This window comes from Tiliqua scincoides, unplaced genomic scaffold (genome assembly GCF_035046505.1).
Source record: "Tiliqua scincoides isolate rTilSci1 unplaced genomic scaffold, rTilSci1.hap2 HAP2_SCAFFOLD_199, whole genome shotgun sequence".
Taxonomy (NCBI): Eukaryota; Metazoa; Chordata; class Lepidosauria; order Squamata; family Scincidae; genus Tiliqua; species Tiliqua scincoides.
In genome coordinates, this window is record NW_027101451.1 from 10,275 (window position 1) to 31,966 (window position 21,692).

Sequence of the window (21,692 nt, forward strand, 5' to 3'; positions counted from 1 at the left end):
TGGGGCTTACTCCCAGGAAAGCGTGAACAGGACTGCAGCCTAAGGCGTGGACGTGCAGCTGCTGCTCTCAGACGACCCTCTTCCCACCGACGTTCTATAAACAACGTGCTGCCTCCTCTTGGTCTGTCAAGGAAGCCGGGGTGCCGTAAAGTGTTTCCCGGACTGTCGCAAACGCTGCTGGGCCTCGCTCTGAGGGCCGGTGCCCTGACTGTCGCAAACCGGCGGGCTGCCGGGAGGGGAGGCGCAGGACGTCCAGCATGGCGGCTCTGCCGGAGGAGCCCGCCGAGGCGGTGACGGTGAAGCCGGACCCCGACGCGGGAGCCCCGCCGCCTCCGCCTCCGCCCCCGCCCCCCGCGCCGCCGCTCCCCCTGCCTCAGTCTCCGGCGGCGGCAGCAGCAGCGGCGGCGGCGGCGGCGCCTCCCCCGCCTCCAGCCGCCGCAGAAGCGGAGCCCTCGGCGGCCGCGGGGGACTCGAAGCCGCCGCCAGCACCCGCCACCGCCGCCGCCCCGGCAGCCTCGCAGCTGCCCAGCGACCGGCAGACGCTGCTGGCCGTGCTGCAGTTCCTGCGGCGCAGCAACCTGCGCGAGTCCGAAGAGATCCTGCGCCGGGAAGCGCGGCTGCTCGCCGACGAGGTCGCTGCCGACCCCGGCCCCGCGACCCCGGCGGCCCACGGCGGGGACGGGCAGGATCCCGCGCAGGCGGCGGGGGAGGCGCTGCTCAGCTCCGTCACCTTCGGCCAGGCCGGCGCCTCCGCCCCCGCCGCGCCCCCCACCGCGCCTCTGGGCGCCCCCGCGAAAGGTGAGGGCGGAGGCCACGCAGCAGTCCCCTTGACTACTCAAGAGTAAGCCCCATTATGGGCAGTGGGACTTGCTCGCAGGAATGTGTGCAGAGGACCGCAGCAGACTTTGTGGGTCTAAATAATACATAGTTCTTATATTCCTGGGGGAACAGTTTACATTATAGAGTAATTATATGCCCCTTGACAACATTCCACAAAACTGTGATGGATAAAACAGTCTTTAAAAACAAGAGTTAATCAGCAGCTGCTTAAAAAAAACAAAAAACACACTACATGTTACGCAAGCATTGTTGATAAGCATATGCATACAGTTTAAAATACTTATACAGTACTGAGGTGTTGAAGATAATGAACTTTGGGACAAAAATAGTGGCATGATATTGTAGCTGAATACAAGACTCCGTAGTCCTTAAAAGAGGTGAGAGGAGTGTACTCAATAGTTGCTTTTTTCTCATCGAAACAATCCTTGCATCTCGTGACAGGGGAATAGTAAATTGTGAAACTTTAATTAAAGGGGCTTACTGAAACATTGGAAATGGCCATAACAACAAAGTTGAAAGATGTTGGCTTTCCCTTTTTCTCCATCATTCTTGCAAACAACTGTCTGTTGCGTTCACTATCTCCCTTACTTCCCCGTGTTTCGTTTTGATTTATTAACTTATAGGCCATTTTAATTAGAAAAGTAGCTTATGATATCCGGGTTCCAGAGAAGCCTGTATGAACATTCAAAACAGTTCTGCACATACAGTGAGGGAGGACTGGATGGGAATATGGGAATCACCTATGGACCTTCATTTCGCCTGATGCATATTTTGCTACCTGCAGAATATACTGGTGGTGGGACAACAGGGTGCTTTTGGAATCTCCTTTGTCCTGGTATTTTGTCTGCAATGTGGGTAAATCATGTCTTGTATAATACTATATATAAAACAGTTTGTGCTCTTTCTTGCTTCTAAGAGTATTTTAGGAAATTAATACTATTCCTGTATTACGATGGGAAACTTGACCCAGAGTTTCTTTGAATGTTCCATTCCTGCACTTGGAAATTTCTTCAGAGGCTTTTTGTCATGAGGAACTTACAATGTTTAGTGTTGAAATACTGAGATACAAAAGTGAAAGTACTGATTTACTTAGCTATGTTAATACTTTGCAGTTGGAGTTCTTGTGGAAGATCAACCTGACGTGAGTGCAGTATTGTCTGCCTATAACCAGCAGGGAGACCCAGCACTCTATGAAGAATACTACAGTGGATTGAAACATTTCATTGAATGTGCTCTGGACTGTCATCGAGCTGAGTTATCACAACTTTTTTATCCTCTCTTTGTACACATGTACTTGGAGCTAGTTTACAATGGACACGAAAATGAAGCAAAGTCCTTCTTTGAAAAGTAATGTATAATTTTATAAACTTAATTGGTATTTGTATTTCCTCTTATATACATTTAGCTACCTAAACAGTTGTGGATGTTCTCATTTAGTTTAAAACAACGTGGTGAAGTTGGAAGCAAAGAAGTCTGTAGCGTTGTCTTTCTGCAATTATATAGGCTTACTTGTTCAAGACAGTCATTTAAGGCAGAAAGAAAACATGTTCAGGTTATATTGAAAAATTATATAGTTTTCTGAACTTTCCTTGGGAAGTGTTATTGTTACCTCCTATAGCTTTGCACAGCACTCTTTTTTCCAGGAATATATCTACAGCGTTATAGGAAATACTACCTTGGGCTTTCAAGATGTTCTGCTGAGAAACACCTAATTTAGTCTTTGGGACATTGTACCCAAGCTATCTTTAAAACCTGTCTAATCTGTTTGTAGGTTTCATGGGGATCAAGAGTGTTACTACCTAGATGACTTGCGAGTACTATCAAGTTTAACTAAAAAGGAACACATGAGAGGGAATGAGACAATGCTGGATTTCCGAACAAGCAAGTTTGTGCTGCGCATATCCCGTGACTCTTACCAGCTCCTGAAGAGACACCTTCAGGAAAAGCAGAACAATCAAATCTGGAATATTGTCCAAGAACATCTCTACATTGATATCTTTGATGGAATGCCTCGCAGTAAACAACAGATTGATGCTATGGTGGGAAGTTTGGCAGGGGAGGCTAAACGGGAGGCTAATAAAGCAAAGGTATGAGGCTGATACTGTTCCGTTTAGTAGGACACAATATTATGGACCATAAAAATTCTTGGCCTCTGTTGTCTCACAGTTGGAATAGCAGTGCATACTTGTTTCTGGTGCCTACTTGCTTGTAGAGAATAACTAGCTAAAATATTTAGCAGGTAGATATGAATTTAGTTCAAATAAAGAAGTAATTTTGTTTAATATATGGATTGAGTGAAACTAGTGGTAGCTTGCTCAGCCCATCTCCATGCATGTTGCTGTGTGTGTGTTTTAATCCTGAACTGTTCCAGACTGGACATTGTTTATGTACAGTAGGTATTCAGCTATTTTAGTGCATGCCTTAAGAATTATATTTCCTGATTCACCTTAACATAACTAGTTGGGTGTGCAGTATTACTTGGTCTATACTAGAAATACAGATTTTAGAGAGAAGGCATTCAGGATGCTTATAGGTTCATTTCCCAGTTAGGATGGAATTTAAGTGAGATGTGTTATATTGGTAGGCATTTTGATACTAAATAATATGAACTGCAATAAAGGAAATAATAATTTAACATTCATATTGAAAATTTTGATTAAAAATTTACATTTACAATTTTTTGTTGACTATATGACTAATTGCAATGTGAAATATTTGTAAATTAGTGTAGTTATGTCAGAGGTGATGCAGGAAAACCTATTTTTAAAAATAATTTAATGATATATTAAATGGTATTAGCTTATTAGTCATGGCTCATTGAGCCATTGCTGTTCCAAAATTCTGTGGCTGAGACCCAATGCCATATGGTTTTCCACACTTGTACCAAGGCACTCGTAATCTCTTCTAATTGTAGCTTCTTGTACTAAATTTGCATGCTACAGAGGAGTCGCCTACTTTTCTCAGCAACTTTTTCGCAGTAGGAAGAGCAACCTAGAAGGTCCTGCTACATGTTCAGAAACTGTCTACTTGGTCCTTTGGACTGCTGTGCACCCAACAGAGAGCTTTGGACTTGTGTTGCGTGAACAGCAACAAAGCATTTTTGAAACTTAGGGGAGCTGCAAAATAAATTCGTGATATCACATGGGGCAAGGGATTCCTTTTTTCTCTGAAAAGCAAAGTCAAAAAGTCTCCATGGTGTAGATGATGGTCATGTATACCAACAGAGGCTCTGTTAGTTATGGTCTTGGCCTTAGGAATTTCTTATATTGAACATCATGTGATATTATGATGGAATATTATTCTTGTCAACACTTGTGACATGTGATTTCCAGTTCTTAGATATATGCTGTTAGTAGAAATTATAGTATAAGTCAGTGTTATTCAAACTGTGTGGCGCGGCTCTTTAGGGAGGTGCCAGAAACTCAAAGGGGAGGGGTGGGATGTCCTCTTGCAGCGATACTGTCACACCCCTGGGCAGAATACGAGCCTGTCTTCTGCCCTTCGTCTGCACTTTTTTTTTAAAGCAGAAGAAACAGGAGTTGCTCTGAGAGGGACTTCAAGAGTGGCTGCTGCAGTCCGCCCTCTTCTCCCTCCACTCCCGCCTTCTGTGTTCACTGCATGTTGTTTTCAAAGCTTGCTCAGCTTGCAGTCTTTAACCCTCGCTGATCCTTGTCTGGTTGGTTCCTAGTTCCCAGCCTGGGAGCACTTCTCATCAAAGTGAAATCTCTCTTTTCAACCCCTCCCTCTTCCACTCCCCCCTTTCAATCTCCAAACCTTCCCGCTTTCCTCCCCCTCCCCAAATAAGATGCTTCCTATTTTACCAGTCACCTGGGGTCTTAAAGTTGTTTCCATGCAGTTGGCAAAGGGGGAGGGGAGAGACAAGCACACACTTTACTTGGCCAGGAGCAGAAAAAGGGTACTGTTTTTAAAGTGATGTATTAATCTTGTTTGACTGAAGAGGAAAGGCTGTATTTTTAAAGTGATGAATCTTGCTATTTGAAGGGAATACTTATCAGCCATTGATGAAGTGATTGCCAGCCCAATCCTAACCACACTTTCCTGGGAGTAAGCCCCATTGACTCTAATGGGACTTACTTCTGAGTAGACATGCATAGGCTTGAGCTGTGCATCTCCTAGTATAGGAGACAAATCAGCTTCCTAACCAAACCCTTATCAGCTTTGATATCTTTTCATGGTCTATTTTTTTTTCCCCAGCAGCTGCTAGAAAAATTTAATTTCATTAAATTAATAAAGGGTTCAATCCTATCCAAGGAGAATGGGAGAAATGACTAGTTGGATTGGGGTCCACAGGGGTGTGTGTGTGTGTGTAATGTTGGTCAGACTGGGTGTTCACAAAGTTCATTTGATAAAACAATTCTATTGGTATGCTTACAAAGTTAAAAAAATGAGTCTTCCTGGACCAGACAAAATCTACCTACTCCAGCATCCTGCCTCCAACAGTGATCAGCAGCTGATCATTTATAAAGCATGTATATTGCTGTGTATTAATAATATATTTTTAAGATTTGCATTAATTAATATGATTAATATAATTAATATAATAAATACAATATTATAATATTATATTTAATATATTTAATATAGTTAATATCTCTGGCCACTTCCTGTTTAATGATGTCACTTCCAGCCGTCAGGAACATGATGGGGAATCATGGCCAACAGCCATGGGGGTCAAGGGAACCACTGGCCGGAAAAGTTTGAGTACCACTGGTATAAGCGTATGGAGTTGTAAGACCATGCAAAATCTATTTTTTAAAATAATTTAATGATATATTAAATGGCATTGGCTTATTAGTTCCATGTTTCACTATAACAGTTCTTATTGAAAGACTCTCCTTTTGCTTGCAGGTCTTTTTTGGCTTACTAAAAGAACCAGAAATTGAGTTGCCTTTGGATGATGAAGATGATGAGGGAGAAAATGAGGAGGGCAAACCAAAGAAGAAAAAGCCAAAAAAAGACAGCATGGGATCAAAAAGTAAAAAGCAAGATCCAAATGCTCCTCCTCAGAATAGGTAAATTGAGAAGACCCTGTTTCAAATATCACATATAATGAAAGCATTCTTGCTTTGACTGAAGTGTATTCTTCATATAGAATCCCTCTTCCTGAGCTGAAGGACTCTGACAAATTGGATAAAATAATGAATATGAAGGAAGCCACTAAACGTGTGCGTCTTGGTCCAGACTGCTTGCCTTCTATCTGTTTCTACACATTTCTTAACGCTTACCAGGTTAGTGTGTGGAACTGGGCAATGGCCCAGATCACAAAATAGCTTTGTACTAAGACTGGTATTGGTGTTTGTCATTGTGGTTGCAGGGAGAATGCAAATCTAAGATACGTGACATTTTTATTTTAAGTATAATCTTCATTAAATGCTTACTGGATATCCACTAGCATAATTCATAATTCTTGAGTTCATAAACCTGTTTACAATCTAAACCTGCATTCTAGCTGATGTGATATCACATGGCAATCTCTTAAATTGGAGAAATGCTGCAGAGAAATTGTAGAAGTTGAAAATGTATGGGGTGACTCATACGTAGTAAGACTGGGGCTGTAAACCTACTTCAAACTAAGTCCTGCTGAAATGAATGGGGCTTACTGCCACATACATGTGGTTAGAATCAGTCTGTTTGGTAATTTGACATAGTTGGCACACTCCATGTCCATGTACTATAATTAAAAAATTTGTTAGTCATTTACTGTAGATGACAATTTATTGGTGAAATTCACATGGTGAAATAGTAGCTTGTCTTCTTCATTCAACCACATATATGACCCTGTTGAACATCTTCTGTTTCTGTCTAGACCAGGAGTGTCCAAAGTTTTTGGCATGAGGGCCACATCAGCTCTCTGTGTTGGGGGCTGGGGAAAAAAAGAATTAATTTACATTTAAAATTTGAATAAATTTACATAAGTTTACATAAATGAATATATTAAAGACGAACTTATATGAATGAATGAAGGACTTGCCATAGCTCAAGGCCTATTAAAGGCTTTGCACAAAGCAAAGCTGGCCTTTCCTTTGCTGCCACTACTGCATCACAGATGTGAAACAGCAAGAAGTGGAGGGAGCTCTCATCCCATAGCTCATGTGAGAGGTCAAACAGTCGCCCTCATGCTGCGAGCAGTTGCGTCGGGCCGGTGCTGGCTCCAACAAATCTCTGGAGGGCCAGAGGCTCATTGGAGACTTGGGGCTTCCTGAGGGCCGCATTGAGAGGCCTTGAGGGCTGCATGTGGCCCCAGGGCCGGGGTTTGGGCACCCCTGGTCTAGACTTAGGTGCACCTGCTTTATTTTTAATTTATTTTAAAAGACTTGTATCCCACCCTTTCCCAAAGGATCCAGAAAGGAACGGAAAAGCATTTGGCATATAGTTAGCTGGTAATCTGGTAATTTTCACTACACAAGCAGTTTTAGTTATGGGTGATTACTGGTAATTTTCCAAGCTGTAATCGTTGAATATCAGAAGCCTGTTGTAATTTCAAGGAGTTCAGTGGAACTTCAGAATTTGTCCTGCCTGCCAGCATAGTAAAGCCTGGAGCCAGTGAACTTTCACAGTATACCTGTTTGTTCATTTAGCTAGGCCTGGAATCTGCAGGCCCACAGCTGTTGTTTTCTGTAATCATTGAGCAATTCCTAGCACAAGTTCTTATTGCTAGAGGTATTTGAAAACAGTGTTATTAATTGTACTCAGAAGTAAGCCCAATGTGTTCAGTAAGACTTACAGCCCTATCCTATCTCCAGTGGCGGCACCAGGTGCATCAGAATGGCGACTGTTGAATACAACACCATCAGGAGTCTCCTTGGAGGAAGGGGACTTTTGTCCCCTTCCCCCGAAGAAAGGCCCAAGTCCCTCAATGGGGCTTCTCAAGTCTCTGTTGGCTATTTTGCTGGTGCAGATGAGAGAAACTCCCATGTTGGGCTGCAAAGCCTAATACAGATGATAGGATCCAGTGAAGCAGGGCTCCGCCACTCCCACCCCCTCCCACCCCAGTTCCTCCCCCCGCCCCAAAACTCCTTACTGCCACCTGCTTTACAGCACATTTACAACACCCAGCACCGGCACTGGAGCTCAGTCCCAGCACTCTGAGCCGTTAGGATTTGGCTCTTAGGCTGTAATCCTATCTTACTCATCAGAAACAAACACCTCTAGTTATAAGCTTTTTTTCTGCCTATGCCTTTTCTGTATACTAGTTGTCATCAAACTCACAGCTGCTGAATTCTGAAAATGCTGTCTCCGTTTGGACCACAGCTTACTGTTCCGCCTCCACGCAGCTCATCTTTTGAGTAGAGCTGAGCACCAGGACACTCTATGCAGTTGCATCTGTTGCCTGGCGTCCCAGAAGGCTGTGCAACAGGACATTCAGGCAGAAGCAATTGCCCAGGGTATCCTGGTGCCCAGGTCTATTCAAAAGATAAGCTGCACAGAGGTGGAACGGTAAGCTCCGCTCATGAATTGGAAGGCTATCCCCAAACCCTGGATCTGACCCCTGGGCCAGGATTTGGAGGAGCCTGCTGTATACCAACAAATCTTACTAAACATGTGGTCTGGATTTCCTGGCAACAGTCCAAACCTGGACCAGTCTCTGAAATTTAAAACACAAGCACAGGTATGTGTAGTGCTTAAAGTGCCCCCCCCCCCAAAAAAAAACAAAAAAAAGTACTAACAAAATGATGTTTTTTGGTTATACAGGGTCTTACAGCAGTGGATGTTACAGATGACTCTAGCATGATTGTAGGAGGCTTTGCTGACTCCACTGTCAGAGTATGGTCTGTGACACCAAAAAAGTTACGTAGTGTGAAATCAGCAGTAGGTAATAATACTTTAATTACTTTACTTACTTTAATAATTAGAACATGAAAGTTACAAGAGGGGTTTATGTGGAGAGAGGCTGTAAAGTACAGCTATTAAAACAGTAGTTCTAAACTAATAAGATGAAATTATTTTTACTACTTTTTTAATAGTTTCAGCATCCATATGTACTTAACTTTTGAGAATACTTGGTTCTGTATAGTATAGGAACCAGTTCAAAGCAAAATTTCTTTGTTTATATGTACCTGGAGCAGAAAAACTGAAGCACTGTATTCTGTTTAGGGAAGAACTTAACACTTCTTAGGGAACATCAATATATTTTACATTCAGATTAGTTCCTGTTCAAAGTATCATGTCCATGTTTAAAAAGAATGAATTAAAATTGGGAGTGTGAAGATGAGAAAATCCAGGAATGGGGCTTGACAGAATATTGAAAGTGGTCGGGCCTGTTAGCCAAGCAGACAGAAGGCCAGTGGAACATTGGCTTTAGTGAGAGACTGTGCTCATTAAGTAGCTAATGTTTAAGAAAGACTTTTGATTTGAATTATATGCAGCAAATTTTGCCTTAGAGACCATGGAATTATTCTAGAAAAAACTTGAATGTACTTGCACTTTGAAGCTGTTACTATAAATATGTATAAATGTGATCTTTCAATATTTCTTCCAGATCTTGGTCTCATAGATAAAGAATCAGATGATGTCTTAGAAAGGATAATGGATGAGAAAACAGCCAGTGAATTGAAGATTTTATATGGTCACAGTGGACCTGTGTATGGTACCAGCTTCAGCCCTGATAGGTAAAATAATTCTTTTGAGGAGGAAAGCAAAAATTAAAAATTAACTTTTAATAGTACAGTATTCTTTAAATAGAACACTAGGTTGTATCTTAAGGATAACAAATGGAAATAAGGTGGCATTTTGTGCTGTTGTGCAGGCATTTGCAGAAGAAATTGTACAATGAGGTGCTGACAATTTATGCATGACATCTTGCACAAGTCTCTGAAACAACAAAAATAGGTCCTTGTGTTGTGCAGGTGCAAAACCAAGGTAGGATTCCATTTGGATTTCTGTGCACAAGAACCTTGTGTTATTACTTAGGGTGCACACACCCACTTACATAAGCAAAAGGATAACATGGGATGTAACCTGGGATGTAACAACTTAACTGTTAACAACTGTAAAAGGTCTTTTTTGGAGAGTTTCAGCTTGAGTCACAACACTGGACAGATTGCTAAACTGAACCTGTGGACTCTGGCATCTATGCTGAACATAGTATCTGAACTTAATGTTTGTATATATGGATGAATTATTTAAAATACTGTATAGCTCTCTATGAAAATCTTGACTTCATTTTGTTAGCACATAATCTAGCTTTCTTAGTTGTTGTGGACCTGTCTATGTAGATTCAAAAGAGGAAATAATATGGGGGGGGGGGGCTGTTCAGCAGGCCCATCTACATGCGTGAAAGAGTTAGTATTCTATACACTGCATAACTAGTTCAAAATCTGTGTATAGAAACATAAACAGAAAACAAAAACTTCCAAGACAGAGAGTGGACACTCTTTAACCACTGAGTAACATGTTATATTGTACAAAGTGATTTATGATTCTGAAAATTGGGGGTTGTATTTTGAAAACTGCTTACTTTTAATGAGTCAGATCTCAGCAAAGTATCATACTTCAATTGGTCAGTGTAGGAAGCTTCTACAGCTCCAGATCTGGTAGATGATCTTAGGCAAGGCGCTATTTTTTTCACCTGCAACTGGAATTAAAACTGGGCTACTTTGGGTAGGCTGTTGTAGGGATTACTGATATAATGTTTGAACAGCACTAGACAGTTGGGGCCCCTTTATCTGCAGATTCACCTCACCGCGAATGCCTGATTCCTAGACCATCCACCCCCCCCCCTTCAGACAAGGTTCTGGTTGCATCTGGGAAGTTTTCTGAGCCTTGGAGAGGCTGTGCACTACCTCGTGCGGCCTTTCCAAGGCTCAGAAAGGTGTCTGGAGTGGTTTTTGGACGACTTCCAGTTTTACTGTAATCAAGGCTTCGGTCATGTTTGGAGCAAATGGGGGCTCTGAAAACCGTGGATTTCATTATCTGTGGTTTTCAGAATCCGCAGGTCGGGGGGGTCTGGGAACGGAACTATGCAGATAAAGAGGCTCCACCTGTATAAGTATTATTGCAAATATTTTGCTCTGAAGTATAGAGTCATAATATTGGAACTTATCTTTCTATGATTTTCCTATTCCCTTTTCATTTTTTTCAGGAACTACTTGCTGTCCTCTTCAGAGGATGGCACTATCAGATTGTGGAGTCTCTTAACCTTTTCTTGTCTTGTGGGGTACAAAGGACACAACTATCCAGTGTGGGACACACAGTTCTCTCCTTATGGATATTACTTTGTATCTGGTGGTCATGACAGAGTGGCTCGGTAAGAATCAGCATGATAAGGTTTACACCTAAATATAATCCTGCAGTTCTCTTTTACTGGCTAATAAACTCTTCAGTATTGATATTCTGGCACAGTGAGCTTCAACCTTTTTCATGCCATGACCCAAATAAATAAATGAGACTAACCCACCAGCAATCCCATCCCCCTCCTGGAACCCAATCCACCCACTCCCTACCTCTCAAGTCTTCCAAATAACCCTGTGAGTTAGCAGCCTGGGCAGGACAGGCCTTAGGAGTTTCAGGGCAAGATAGCAAGAAGAGGTTGTGCAGGACTATATCAAGACCTCAGTTTTGATAAGGAAATGGCAATACCATTACAGGTTGAGACTAATTATTGAGAGAATGGGTTCTCACATGGGTTCTCTCAAGCACTCATGTGGATGGCAAAAAACAGCACTATAGCAAATCAATTTAAAAAACAAAGTTTCTTTGCTCCACTGATTTAAGAACAGCCTTGCTGACCTTTGTGATGTAAGATAAGAGTCATTAAGCAAACAGTCATCAATCAGTCCTCCTCCAAGAGCTTACAAAGAGCTGAGAGCTTACACTCAGCCCCCCCCCTTCACCAATGCAAAACGATCACCTTACTTTCATGGGGAAGGGCCTGGAGAGAGAAGGATTGATGGATTGTCAGCCAGCTGCCCCCTCTCTCTCATTAAGGAGGCTGTTGTTAAAGGACTGTTTGGTTTTTTAAACTGATTTTAAAGGGGTACATTTCCCCCTTCTCCAGGGATCAGCACATTCCTTCTCATTTGCAGGGGCCATTCGTGTTGAGTCAAATCCGTGTATGAAAAATCAGTGTATAAATAGGCTGGACCTGTATTAGATTGGATCCAAGCTCTCTCTTGCACAGGTTTTGATAGGTTGCTTCGACCCTCAAAATGAGGCTTCACTGGGGTCATGACCCGCAGGTTCTGGCACATACTTTCAAATGTTGCATGACACTTAGGGAAATTAATATTTGTTTTGATATAATGTACTTTTTATTGAAAAGGTGTTTAATTGGGAAATTTTGTTTGCCCATGATCACTTTTAGAATTCCTTATAGCTTGGTGAGTTATTCTTCTAACCATTTTCTGTTAACACCTTTTCCAGCTTTAAAACACTTCTGAAACACTGCCTCCTGTATTCTCAAAATGCTACATTATAGGTCTCTGTTACTTGTACTAATTGTTCTTTGTTCTTGTTCAAGCTTATGGGCTACAGATCACTACCAGCCTTTACGGATTTTTGCTGGCCATCTTGCTGATGTCACATCTACGCGTTTTCACCCAAATTCCAACTACATTGCTACAGGCTCAGCAGATAGGACTGTGCGGCTTTGGGATGTCCTGAATGGAAATTGTGTAAGAATCTTCACAGGGCATAAGGTAAATGAATATCAAATTAAAACAAATGACCATTATATTTTGTGTGCAACTAGCATAGCAGATTATTGTAACTTTTTTGACTGCAGTGGTAAAAAAAATAAGAATGGGTCCTAGTGCTTTAAGTTCTTCTTAAATATGATTTCCCCAATAGAATAACAGTAATATTTCTGTAACATTCGTTACTAAGAACACTTTCATTATAACACCTGGTCCTGGAAGTTATTTTTACAGTATTATAAAAAAAGGCTAGGTTGTAATCCATAAAACTAGTCAAACGTTTGGTTTGGAAAACTAAAAGCTTCAGGTTAGCACCACACCAATCAGAGCGGTGTATTTTCTTTAGCGCAGGGTCAGCTAAGGAGAATGGAATAAATTCACATTTAGTACTAACCAGTGTTGAAGTTGTACTCAGACCACAGAACCAAGTCAATAAATAGCTTGAAACAAATGAGTTTTTTGTTTTGTTTTTGCAATGCTGAAATAAGGATAAGCACCCTTAAAGAGGTGGGTTCCAGGCCATACTAGCAACGACTTTGAATACTAATGTCTGTCATACATTTTACTAAGAGTTGAAGACTGACATTTTAACTAGTTGTGACTGCTTACAATAAGTAGACAAGCATTTAGAAACTAGGATTTCATCAAGTAAGATCTATTTTTGCTGTTTCAGGGACCTGTTCATTCATTAGCATTTTCTCCTAATGGAAGATTCTTGGCAACTGGAGCTACAGATGGAAGAGTGCTTCTGTGGGATATAGGTCATGGTTTGATGGTGGGAGAATTGAAAGGACACACAGACACAATCTATGCACTCAAATTCAGTAGAGATGGAGAGATCTTAGCAACAGGTATGTGTTAAATGGAGCATTTGTAATAGGAGGCTCAGTTTTATGTTCTGATTCCCAAGTCAGTTTAAAGGCTTAATCTTCTCTAATGGATAACTAGCACTCTAAAATATTTAATATTTTCTGTGTGCTATCATTGCAGGACTGTTTGATATAGCCTGATAGTTCTGCTTTGAGTGCTACCACTCCCGTGGACCCCCCCCCCCCAACTCACACCTTAACTGCCTCCTCCTGTGCAGACTCTTTAAGCAGGAAATATGGAGCATGCTGGGAAGAATCCCAGTGCCCTATGCATTTGTTAGTTCATTTAAAGAGCCTGTGCAGAAGAAGGGGCAGGTAAGGAGGCTGGCTACATCAGCAGTGGACTGAAGGGGGAGGTGATGGGGTCTGTTCTTTGCCCCTGCCATCTGTTGTGCTGGGCCTGTGACCCATTGGCCTCTGTGCCCCAGAATGCCTGCAAAAGCAACCTGGAAGTAAACCATAAGTTGTGGGTGCAAACTGGAAGTTGCTTCCATTTGTTTCCTTAAGACATTCTGAAGACCACAGAGGCCAATGGAGTGAGTTGTGTGATTGGTGTGATGCAGAAGCAGCTCCCTGAAGCTCCCAGTAAGGCTTTGCAGTGTGACAGAGAGCATCGGGTTGCAACCCACAGTTTTGCAAAGACTGCTCTAGCCTAGAGGAATGGTTTTGGAATGTTTATGCTAAAAACAACTAAATATTTGTTGTAGATTTTAGTACAGCATATGAAACAAATGAACTTGTACAGAAACTGTATTACAGTTATGTGGAACTCTGTTTACCTTTTACCCTCAGGCAGCAAACTGCTAAGCATGTTGCTGACTTAACTGAATACAGTCCACTACATGCTTGCAGAATCCAGGGAATTTTACTAGGATAGCAAGCAGATGATTGTGTTGGATATCTATTTCTTCTATGAAATGATTAATTTTAGAACTGTGAACTAAGGTTTTTCTTTTTTCATTTCTTGTTAGGTTCAATGGATAATACAGTGAAGTTGTGGGATGCTGTGAAAGCCTTTGAGGACTTAGAAACAGATGATTTTACCACAGCTACTGGACATATAAACCTTCCTGAAAGCTGCCAGGATTTGCTGTTGGGTTCATATATGACCAAGTCAACCCCTGTCACACATCTCCATTTTACTCGTAGAAACTTGCTTCTTGCTGCTGGAGCATATGCTCCCCAATGAACCATGAAACTACAAGTCTTGATTGTGCAAGACTTGTAAACATTTTAGTATAACTTAAATTACTGAAGACCAGGAGGAATGATCCTCATGAACTGACTTGTCAACTGGCATATGCGTTCAGCACCACTTCCAGTAACTGCTGTTTTAGCCCCCAATGGCACATGTCAAATTATGTCATTATGGCCTTAAGAGAGGATGATATAGTATGGCATGACTTTTTGTTTTAGAAAAGTATATGGAACTCTCGTCAAGAAAATGGTAACTATTCCTGCTAAACAAATGTTAGTTGCATAAGCAAAGCTTAACATATTTGAAAAACCATTTCCAAGCACTTAGTTCTGCCATTAGTAAATGTTTGACCACTAAACAGAGCTATTTTCATCAACACTTCGTCATAGTTCAGCAGAGTAGAGTTACATATTCTAAGGCACAGAGAAGGTCTAATTATGACTTACACATGGCAGCCACTTGTTCAGAGTGATACAGATGGAACAAATATTTAACCAGGCTAAAATTTGACTGGAGTGGTATTTTAGTTGACAGACTTCACAAATGTGATTTGAAGTTTTTTAGAGTTAATTTCCTTTGACATTCTGGCTATCTGCATTTTTTTCAAGCAAAAACTTGATAAACATGGCAGCCATCCTTATCTGTTGGTCCAGATTTTTGATAAATATTTGGCAGGAAAAAGAATCTGGGAAGGTTTCAATGGTGTCGTGAGTTGCTACCACTCAAATTTTTCAGTATATCAGTGTCTCAGCTATAGGCTATTGAAATCCACCCTAAAACAGATCTATTTAGTTTAAGTCATACTGCCAATTTCTCATTTTGTACAGTTTTATACTTTTGATATTTTATAATAAAAGCTATTCTGTACATGTTCTAGTGTCAGCTTACCTCTGCAAAGTTCAACAGAAGCAATTTTAGAACTCTACAAGAATAATCAAGTCACAGAAACCATGGACTACTTTGAAGCACGTGTAATATGAAAGTTTTCCTTGAAAACTTGGGTATCTGTGTTGGGTATGTATTCAGCTTCTTCAGCCTGCCTGGTGTTTGAAATTATTCAGCATTAGGGCTTCAAACACCTGATGCTGTCATTAGCCATATATATGCCTAACTTAGCTGTCACATACAAAAGCTAAACTCTCCAGCTACCTGACTGTACTGAAATTGGGAAGTACAGTAGTCTTGTACAGAAATACAATTTGATAGCACTCTCTGCATTTAAATCAGGTTAAATCCTTTGCTCCTGTGCCTGAAAGTAAGTCTATGAGTAGGACTTCAGCATCAACATCTGACTACTATTGCAAGGGCTCAGGCAGCACTGTTCTTCCCCTTGCAACAACTCTAATACAGTGTAATTTGTTTCCATACACTGGCCCATGTATGTGAAGCAATAAACAAAAACAAGCATTAACATTTAATATCTGTACTGTGCTTGGCACTGCTCTTCAAATGTATTAGGAATAGTTTGCTCTCCTAGTACAAAATGGATCAGCAATGGCTGTAATGAAAGGCAGTTGTGGAACAGACCGTAGGATTACCTAAGTAAGGATGTACCCTCATCTGTGTGCTCATCTGGTCAAAACACAAGCAATCTATATTGTTTGTGAAATTACTACATCTGTACAGAAAACAAACCCCCATCATTGTTCATGATTTATTGAATTGTACATCAGCTTCTGCTTTCTGCAGCAATACAACTTGGGAGGTCCACTGTTAATGCCACTAACCTGCCAAGAGAATAAAGATTCATTCACTACGTCATACATGCCACATGTTATAGTTTCTTTCCTGACATGGAAGGAATAAAGGGTAGACTAAAGACAGGACTTAGTGTGTTCACAACTGGATGTCACATGAGGTGATATTGAAATAACTATGCCACTCAATGAGGAACTGCAGACCTCAAAGCATATAATTGCACAGTGCAGGGCAAGTATGTATATGAACTATTTGGTGCTACTGAAACTTTTAGCTACTTTCATGAAATGTATATAGAACCACCCAGGAGAGCGTAGCCTGGACTTAAGTGGTATGCATTAGACCAGTGTTTGCCAACATTTGTCCTCTGCTGTACTACTTCACATTGTCCACCTATTCAAAGTACCACCAGAAGTAAATGATGACAACATCATTGCCAGTTACTTCTGGGTTGCAAAGCCAGATGTTACACAAACACCAGTAAGACTCAGAGTGGATGGAGGTCTTTTTCAAGCACAGAAAAGCATTCCTGGTCTCACTGCCGCATGGCAGTTGTCTGGGGTCCCATGAGTACCACCAGACACCACCTAAAGTACCACTGGTTGAGAACCACTACATTAAACTAACTTGCTTCTATAACCTAGTTCCAGCCCACACATCTGCATCTAGTATTCACTAACCAAACAGCACATGACTGTTTCACCACACCATATTTGTCAGGGAAAGAAACAATTTTTCCTCCAAATGCAAGAACAAGTTCTGTGCAACTGTAAGTTTCATTTGCTCACATTCAAGTTCTTTGAAATATCATAATACAAATATTTAAGATCCTAAGTGGTGGTATACATTTGATGAAGATTGCATGTGTACATCAGAGATATACATAGGTATTGGCTCCATGACATCAAAATTAATACAATGGCTGTAGTTCTCTCTTATATTTAAGCCTTCACATGCTAGACCACTAACAGCCCAATCCTATGGGCTGGTGGAACTGTCCAGTACAGTGGTGCCAAAATGGCCACTGCTGTATCCTGTGTGGTCAGGAAAGCTACCAGAGTCTCTTTGGTGTTAGGGAACATCTGAGATGGCATGGAACCAAGGTGGCCCATGTAGGACTCTGGAAGAGGAGATAGCAGAGGCTGCTGCCAAATCCTATCAACTTTGCCCCCCCCCCGGGCTCAATTTGCCCTCTGGTCTGCCCACCCACCTTCTACCTACCCAGAGAAGCCTCCCTGCCACCTGGTGGGGATTCTTATTGTTTGGCAGTCACCCTGCAACCTGCCAGCACAGGCCTCCCCACCAGCAACAATTGCCTTATGGCACTCACACAACGGCAGCTGCTAGTGCAGTGCGTGGGCAGATGGCACTGACCCAGCTTAGGATTCTGATTTTGTAATTCTAATTAAATAAAGTAGGTACTTACTCATTTCTGTGTCACAGCTGGTGTTTGCTTCTTAGGCCTTAGTTTAAAATACAAGAAGATCATTGCAAGACCTGCATATGTGGCTATCACATACTAAAAAGAAAAAACAATATTATGAATAAAATCTAACAATTCAGATGTACACAGAATGCACTATTATCTGAATGCACACTTACATTCCTTCTGCCTGTTATGGTGTAGGAATTGAAGTATTTCTGAAATCCTGTGAATTGGTGTTGTGAGCCAGCATCATGCCCTGCCATCACTACTGGTCCTAAATTACAAAAAATACTTTAGACTTTAAAAAAGATAACATTAAGAAGAACCCCACAGCATCAGGCCAAAGACCCATCTAGTCCAGCTTCCTGCATCTCACAGTGGCCCATCAGATGCCTCAGGGTACACAAGATAACAAGATACCTGCATCCTGTTGCCACTCCCTAGTACAGTACAATATCTTCTGTATTGCTGAAGCAGTTCAACCATTCCACTTATCTACCTTTGAGGAAACTCTACCCACTAGAACAGAGGTTTTCAAACTCTCTTGGAGAGTTTGAGCCGCTCTAAGTTCTTGCGGGGGTGGAGGAGAGGCGGCGGGGGCAGGGGGAAGCAGCTTCTATCGCGTTCCAATTCCGCTTTAGCAGAGGCGGGGCACGATCTCTCTGGTTTCACTTTCAAAGCTGTGGGGAGCCCTGCAGAAGGTCGCGCAGGGCTCCCCGCACCCCTGGGAGGCTGCAGGAGGCTCAGGTATGTGCAGCCAAGCCCCTGCAGCCTCCTGAGCGGCACAATCCTGGGGATAGCACCGCTGCCTCCTCCCTGCCTCCAGGCTGCCCCCGCCCCTTAAGATGTAAGTGGCCAGAGCATTGCGACACCCCAGTTTGAAAAGCCCTGCACTAGAACTATCATTACACAAGGGGATTCTACTGAAAAATGCAGTTCTGTTGACTTTTTGTAGGGCAGTCCCCCATATATTGTACAATATGAACATTCAGAAATTAATGTTCACCTGACCTTAAATATGCTGCTTTTAGAAAATATAATCCTGTAAATAGCCACTTGCCTACTTACCTGCTGTGAATAAAAACAGAGACTAGATAAAGTGGTTATTGTAAAACTGGGAGAAGATAAAAGGGTCAGAGTTGATCACAAATAACTTACACTAATATGCATGTATTAACAGGCTAGAAAAATTATGATTTAATTCCCAATTATATCAGTTCTGCATATGGTGTCAACATCATATGTCTACTTGGCCACAAAGAGAAGTTTAAATTCCTAATATTTTACAGCTACAAAACAGTCTTATGGTAGCCACAATGTAAAATTCTATTTTGCTGCATTGCAAGGCACCTTCTGTGGAGCCAGAGCACCACACTACTACTTCTACAAAGCATTATTGAGTACAGGCCAATTATCTTAAATATGGCACACTGCACACACACCAGAATTCCAGAAAAATGTTTGACCTGGTAGTCAAAGTCACTTTCCTATCTGGTTCCACCTCAATACAGGCTTAACTATCATTTTCAATTTTGCTATGCATAGATTTTAAGTTGAGAAACTCAAGAATTTTTCTTGCCCAGATGAATTACAGCACAATCATACTACATGGAAGTTATCCAGCATTAAACAGAGTTGACAATAACTGCCCTAATACCCAGAAGATCTACAGATTCTCTTTCTGTGCATCTTTGATCCCTTCCCCTGGAAGTCTGGTCTTTGAGGCAACCCCAAATTCTTTTCAAATAGGCCTGCAATCACTGATATGGGTACAAGGTAAGAATTAAATAATTCCATCATTTCAGCAGAGAAAGTTAACAGGGTCTAGTATAACTGCAACTTACCAAATGCTTCTCAGGTTACGTTTATACTGGTAGTTTCTCCTCAACAGGATACAAATACAGAGTGAAGTTGTTCTTGTAAACCTGGAAAATATTAATAATAATATATAATAATAATATACAGTATTTATATACCGCCTTTCTTGGTCTTTATTCAAGACTTTATTCAAGGCGGTTTACACAGGCAGGCTTATTAAATCCACGCAGGGATTTTTACAAATTGAAAGAAGGTTCTCTCTTTCAAGAACCACCACATTCAAGATGTTACACTCCGATCTGGTTTAACATTCTGGCCTCCATCCTCCCACGCTCCGAGCAGATGGAACAGCTCAGCTGCAGCTTGCCAGCTGCTTCAAGGTCGCACGGTGCCGGTGGCCTCGAACTGGCGACCTTGTGGATGTTAATCTTCAGGCAAATGGAGGCTCTACCCTCTAGACCAGACCTCCTGCCCTCTAGACCAGACCTCCTGCCCGAAATATTGAGACATCTCATCCTCTGGCAAACAGAGTATGGCCCAACAAGCAAAACTAAGCATGACAAACTCAGCAGCCACACTCAGACAAACAAGTAAGTAACACAACAGCCCTGATAGATCAGGCAAAAGACCCCTCTAGACCAACTTCCTATTCCCCACAGTGCCTCAAAAGTTACCTATAGATAACCCACAAACAGGAAATAAAGACATTTCTTTCTCCCAACCATGCCCACCTAAATGCAACTGCTATTGAGAGGCACACTGCCTTCAATCCTGGAGATAGAATACAGCCATCATAGCTAGCAATCAGCAACAGACTTGCTCTCAGTGAGTTTGTCCAATCCTTTTTAAAGCCATTTAAGTTGGTGACCATTATTACATCTTGTGGTAGTGAATTCCTATAAATTATGTTCTCTGTGAAATACTCCCTCTATTCCACTCTCAATTGCTCCCTCATCAGTGCCACTGGATGAGCCCCAATTCCAGTATTGGGAGAAAGGGAGAAGCTCTTCTCCCCCCACACCATATACAATTTTAAAAGCTACTTTTATAAGCCCTCAACTGCCTTTTTAAAACTAAAAGTCTTCCAACATCATAGCCTTTCCTCAAATAATCACTCCTCTAGTCTCCTACCATTTTGGTTTTCCTATTCTCTATTTTCCCGCTCCATAATGTTCTTTATGAGATGTGGCAAGTAGAACTGTACATAGTACTCTGGGTATTCACCACAAATTTGTATATGGGTATTATAAGATTAAAGTTTGGTCTTCAGTCTGTATCCTAATGATCCCAGCATGAAATGTGCCTTCCTCAAAGCTATCTCACACTGGATCAGCATTTTTACTGAGCCATCTACCAAGACCAGTTTCTTGGTTAATCACTAACACTTCTGATCTCATTAATATGTACAAAAAATTGGGATGTTTTACCCCAGCATGTATCATTACACATTTCTTGACAGTGAACCACATTTGCTATTCCACTCACCCAGTTTGGAGAGATCCTTTTGGAGCTTTTCACAATCTATTCTATTTTTCTCCAGCTTGAAAACTTTGCTGTCATCTAAAAACTTGGCCACCTTACTGTTTATTCACAACAAGTTAAAAAGCACCAGACCCAGTGTAAATCCTTGGTGGTGGTGGGGAGAATCTCACTATGATATAATCTCAGAATTCTGGAAACAGGAAGCAATTCCATTTTGCATATTACCATTGAGGAAATTAACTAAGTTACAAGTCATGGTAGAGAGCATTTCAATCTCTCCAGTGGCTGCTAAGGCTACATAGAATTCTTAAAATAAAAAATACATAGAACAGAACAGGAATTTAAGTTCCTACTTCCACACCAACATGTGTTGATTGTAGTTAAGCCATTTCTGCCCAGTGTTGCATATACGCAGCAGGGACCAAATGTGTACACCTGTGAGCTGGGCAAAAAAGGGTTAATTACAAAAAAAATTAAGTTACTTTGAACATAAGAAGTGCCTTGCTGGATCAGGTCAAAGGCCCATCTGGTCCAGCTTCCTGTATCTCACAGTGGCCCACCAGATGCCTCCGGGAGCACACAAGACAACAAGAGACTCCTCAATGTTGCCCCCCTCCCTATCTTGCTCTACGCCGATGATGCCGTATTGTTATCTATTTCCAGACCAGGTTTGCGCCATTTACTGACGGAGTTTCGATCATATTGCT

General features: G+C 41.7%; 2 protein-coding genes across 4 annotated transcripts; one reads left to right on the top strand and one right to left on the bottom strand.

Moving 5' to 3' along the window:
• Positions 1-257: 257 nt before the first annotated feature.
• LOC136635977 (transcription initiation factor TFIID subunit 5-like) lies at positions 258-16,315 on the top strand. The gene is made up of 11 exons (XM_066611029.1): positions 258-798; positions 1,953-2,187; positions 2,612-2,927; positions 5,710-5,873; positions 5,954-6,089; positions 8,554-8,674; positions 9,341-9,470; positions 10,943-11,107; positions 12,320-12,497; positions 13,168-13,345; positions 14,335-16,315. Exons 1-11 carry the CDS (start codon positions 258-260, stop codon positions 14,550-14,552), a joined length of 2,382 nt encoding a protein of 793 aa, XP_066467126.1. The 3' UTR covers positions 14,553-16,315.
• On the bottom strand, positions 6,558-21,415 carry LOC136635978 (ATP synthase membrane subunit K, mitochondrial-like). Of its 3 annotated transcripts, none has more exons than XM_066611032.1 (5): positions 21,339-21,415; positions 19,530-19,610; positions 17,862-17,959; positions 17,686-17,778; positions 6,558-6,724 (listed from the first exon to the last, which is right to left on the bottom strand). In XM_066611032.1, the coding sequence occupies exons 3-4, from the start codon at positions 17,946-17,948 to the stop codon at positions 17,686-17,688; spliced, it is 180 nt and encodes a 59-aa protein (XP_066467129.1). In that variant the 5' UTR covers positions 17,949-17,959; positions 19,530-19,610; positions 21,339-21,415; the 3' UTR covers positions 6,558-6,724. The 3 variants fall into 3 exon arrangements, with proteins under 3 accessions (XP_066467129.1, XP_066467127.1, XP_066467128.1); XM_066611030.1 differs by lacking the exon at positions 6,558-6,724 and adding an exon at positions 16,202-16,288 and having other exon boundaries at positions 21,339-21,410; XM_066611031.1 differs by lacking the exons at positions 6,558-6,724; positions 21,339-21,415 and adding exons at positions 16,202-16,288; positions 20,989-21,009.
• Between the last annotated feature and the right edge of the window lie 277 nt (positions 21,416-21,692).

Bases quoted from the DNA above. Each gene is read 5' to 3' on its own strand.
- LOC136635977 (XM_066611029.1), top strand. From the start codon at position 258: ATGGCGGCTCTGCCGGAGGAGCCCGCCGAGGCGGTGACGGTGAAGCCG. The intron at 799-1,952 runs GTGAGGGCGGAG...AATACTTTGCAG, and splicing joins TCTGGGCGCCCCCGCGAAAG to TTGGAGTTCTTGTGGAAGAT. The intron at 2,928-5,709 runs GTATGAGGCTGA...TTTTGCTTGCAG, and splicing joins GGGAGGCTAATAAAGCAAAG to GTCTTTTTTGGCTTACTAAA.
- LOC136635978 (XM_066611032.1), bottom strand. From the start codon at position 17,948: ATGGCAGGGCATGATGCTGGCTCACAACACCAATTCACAGGATTTCAG. The intron at 17,779-17,861 runs GTAAGTGTGCAT...TTTTCTTTTTAG, and splicing joins CCATAACAGGCAGAAGGAAT to TATGTGATAGCCACATATGC.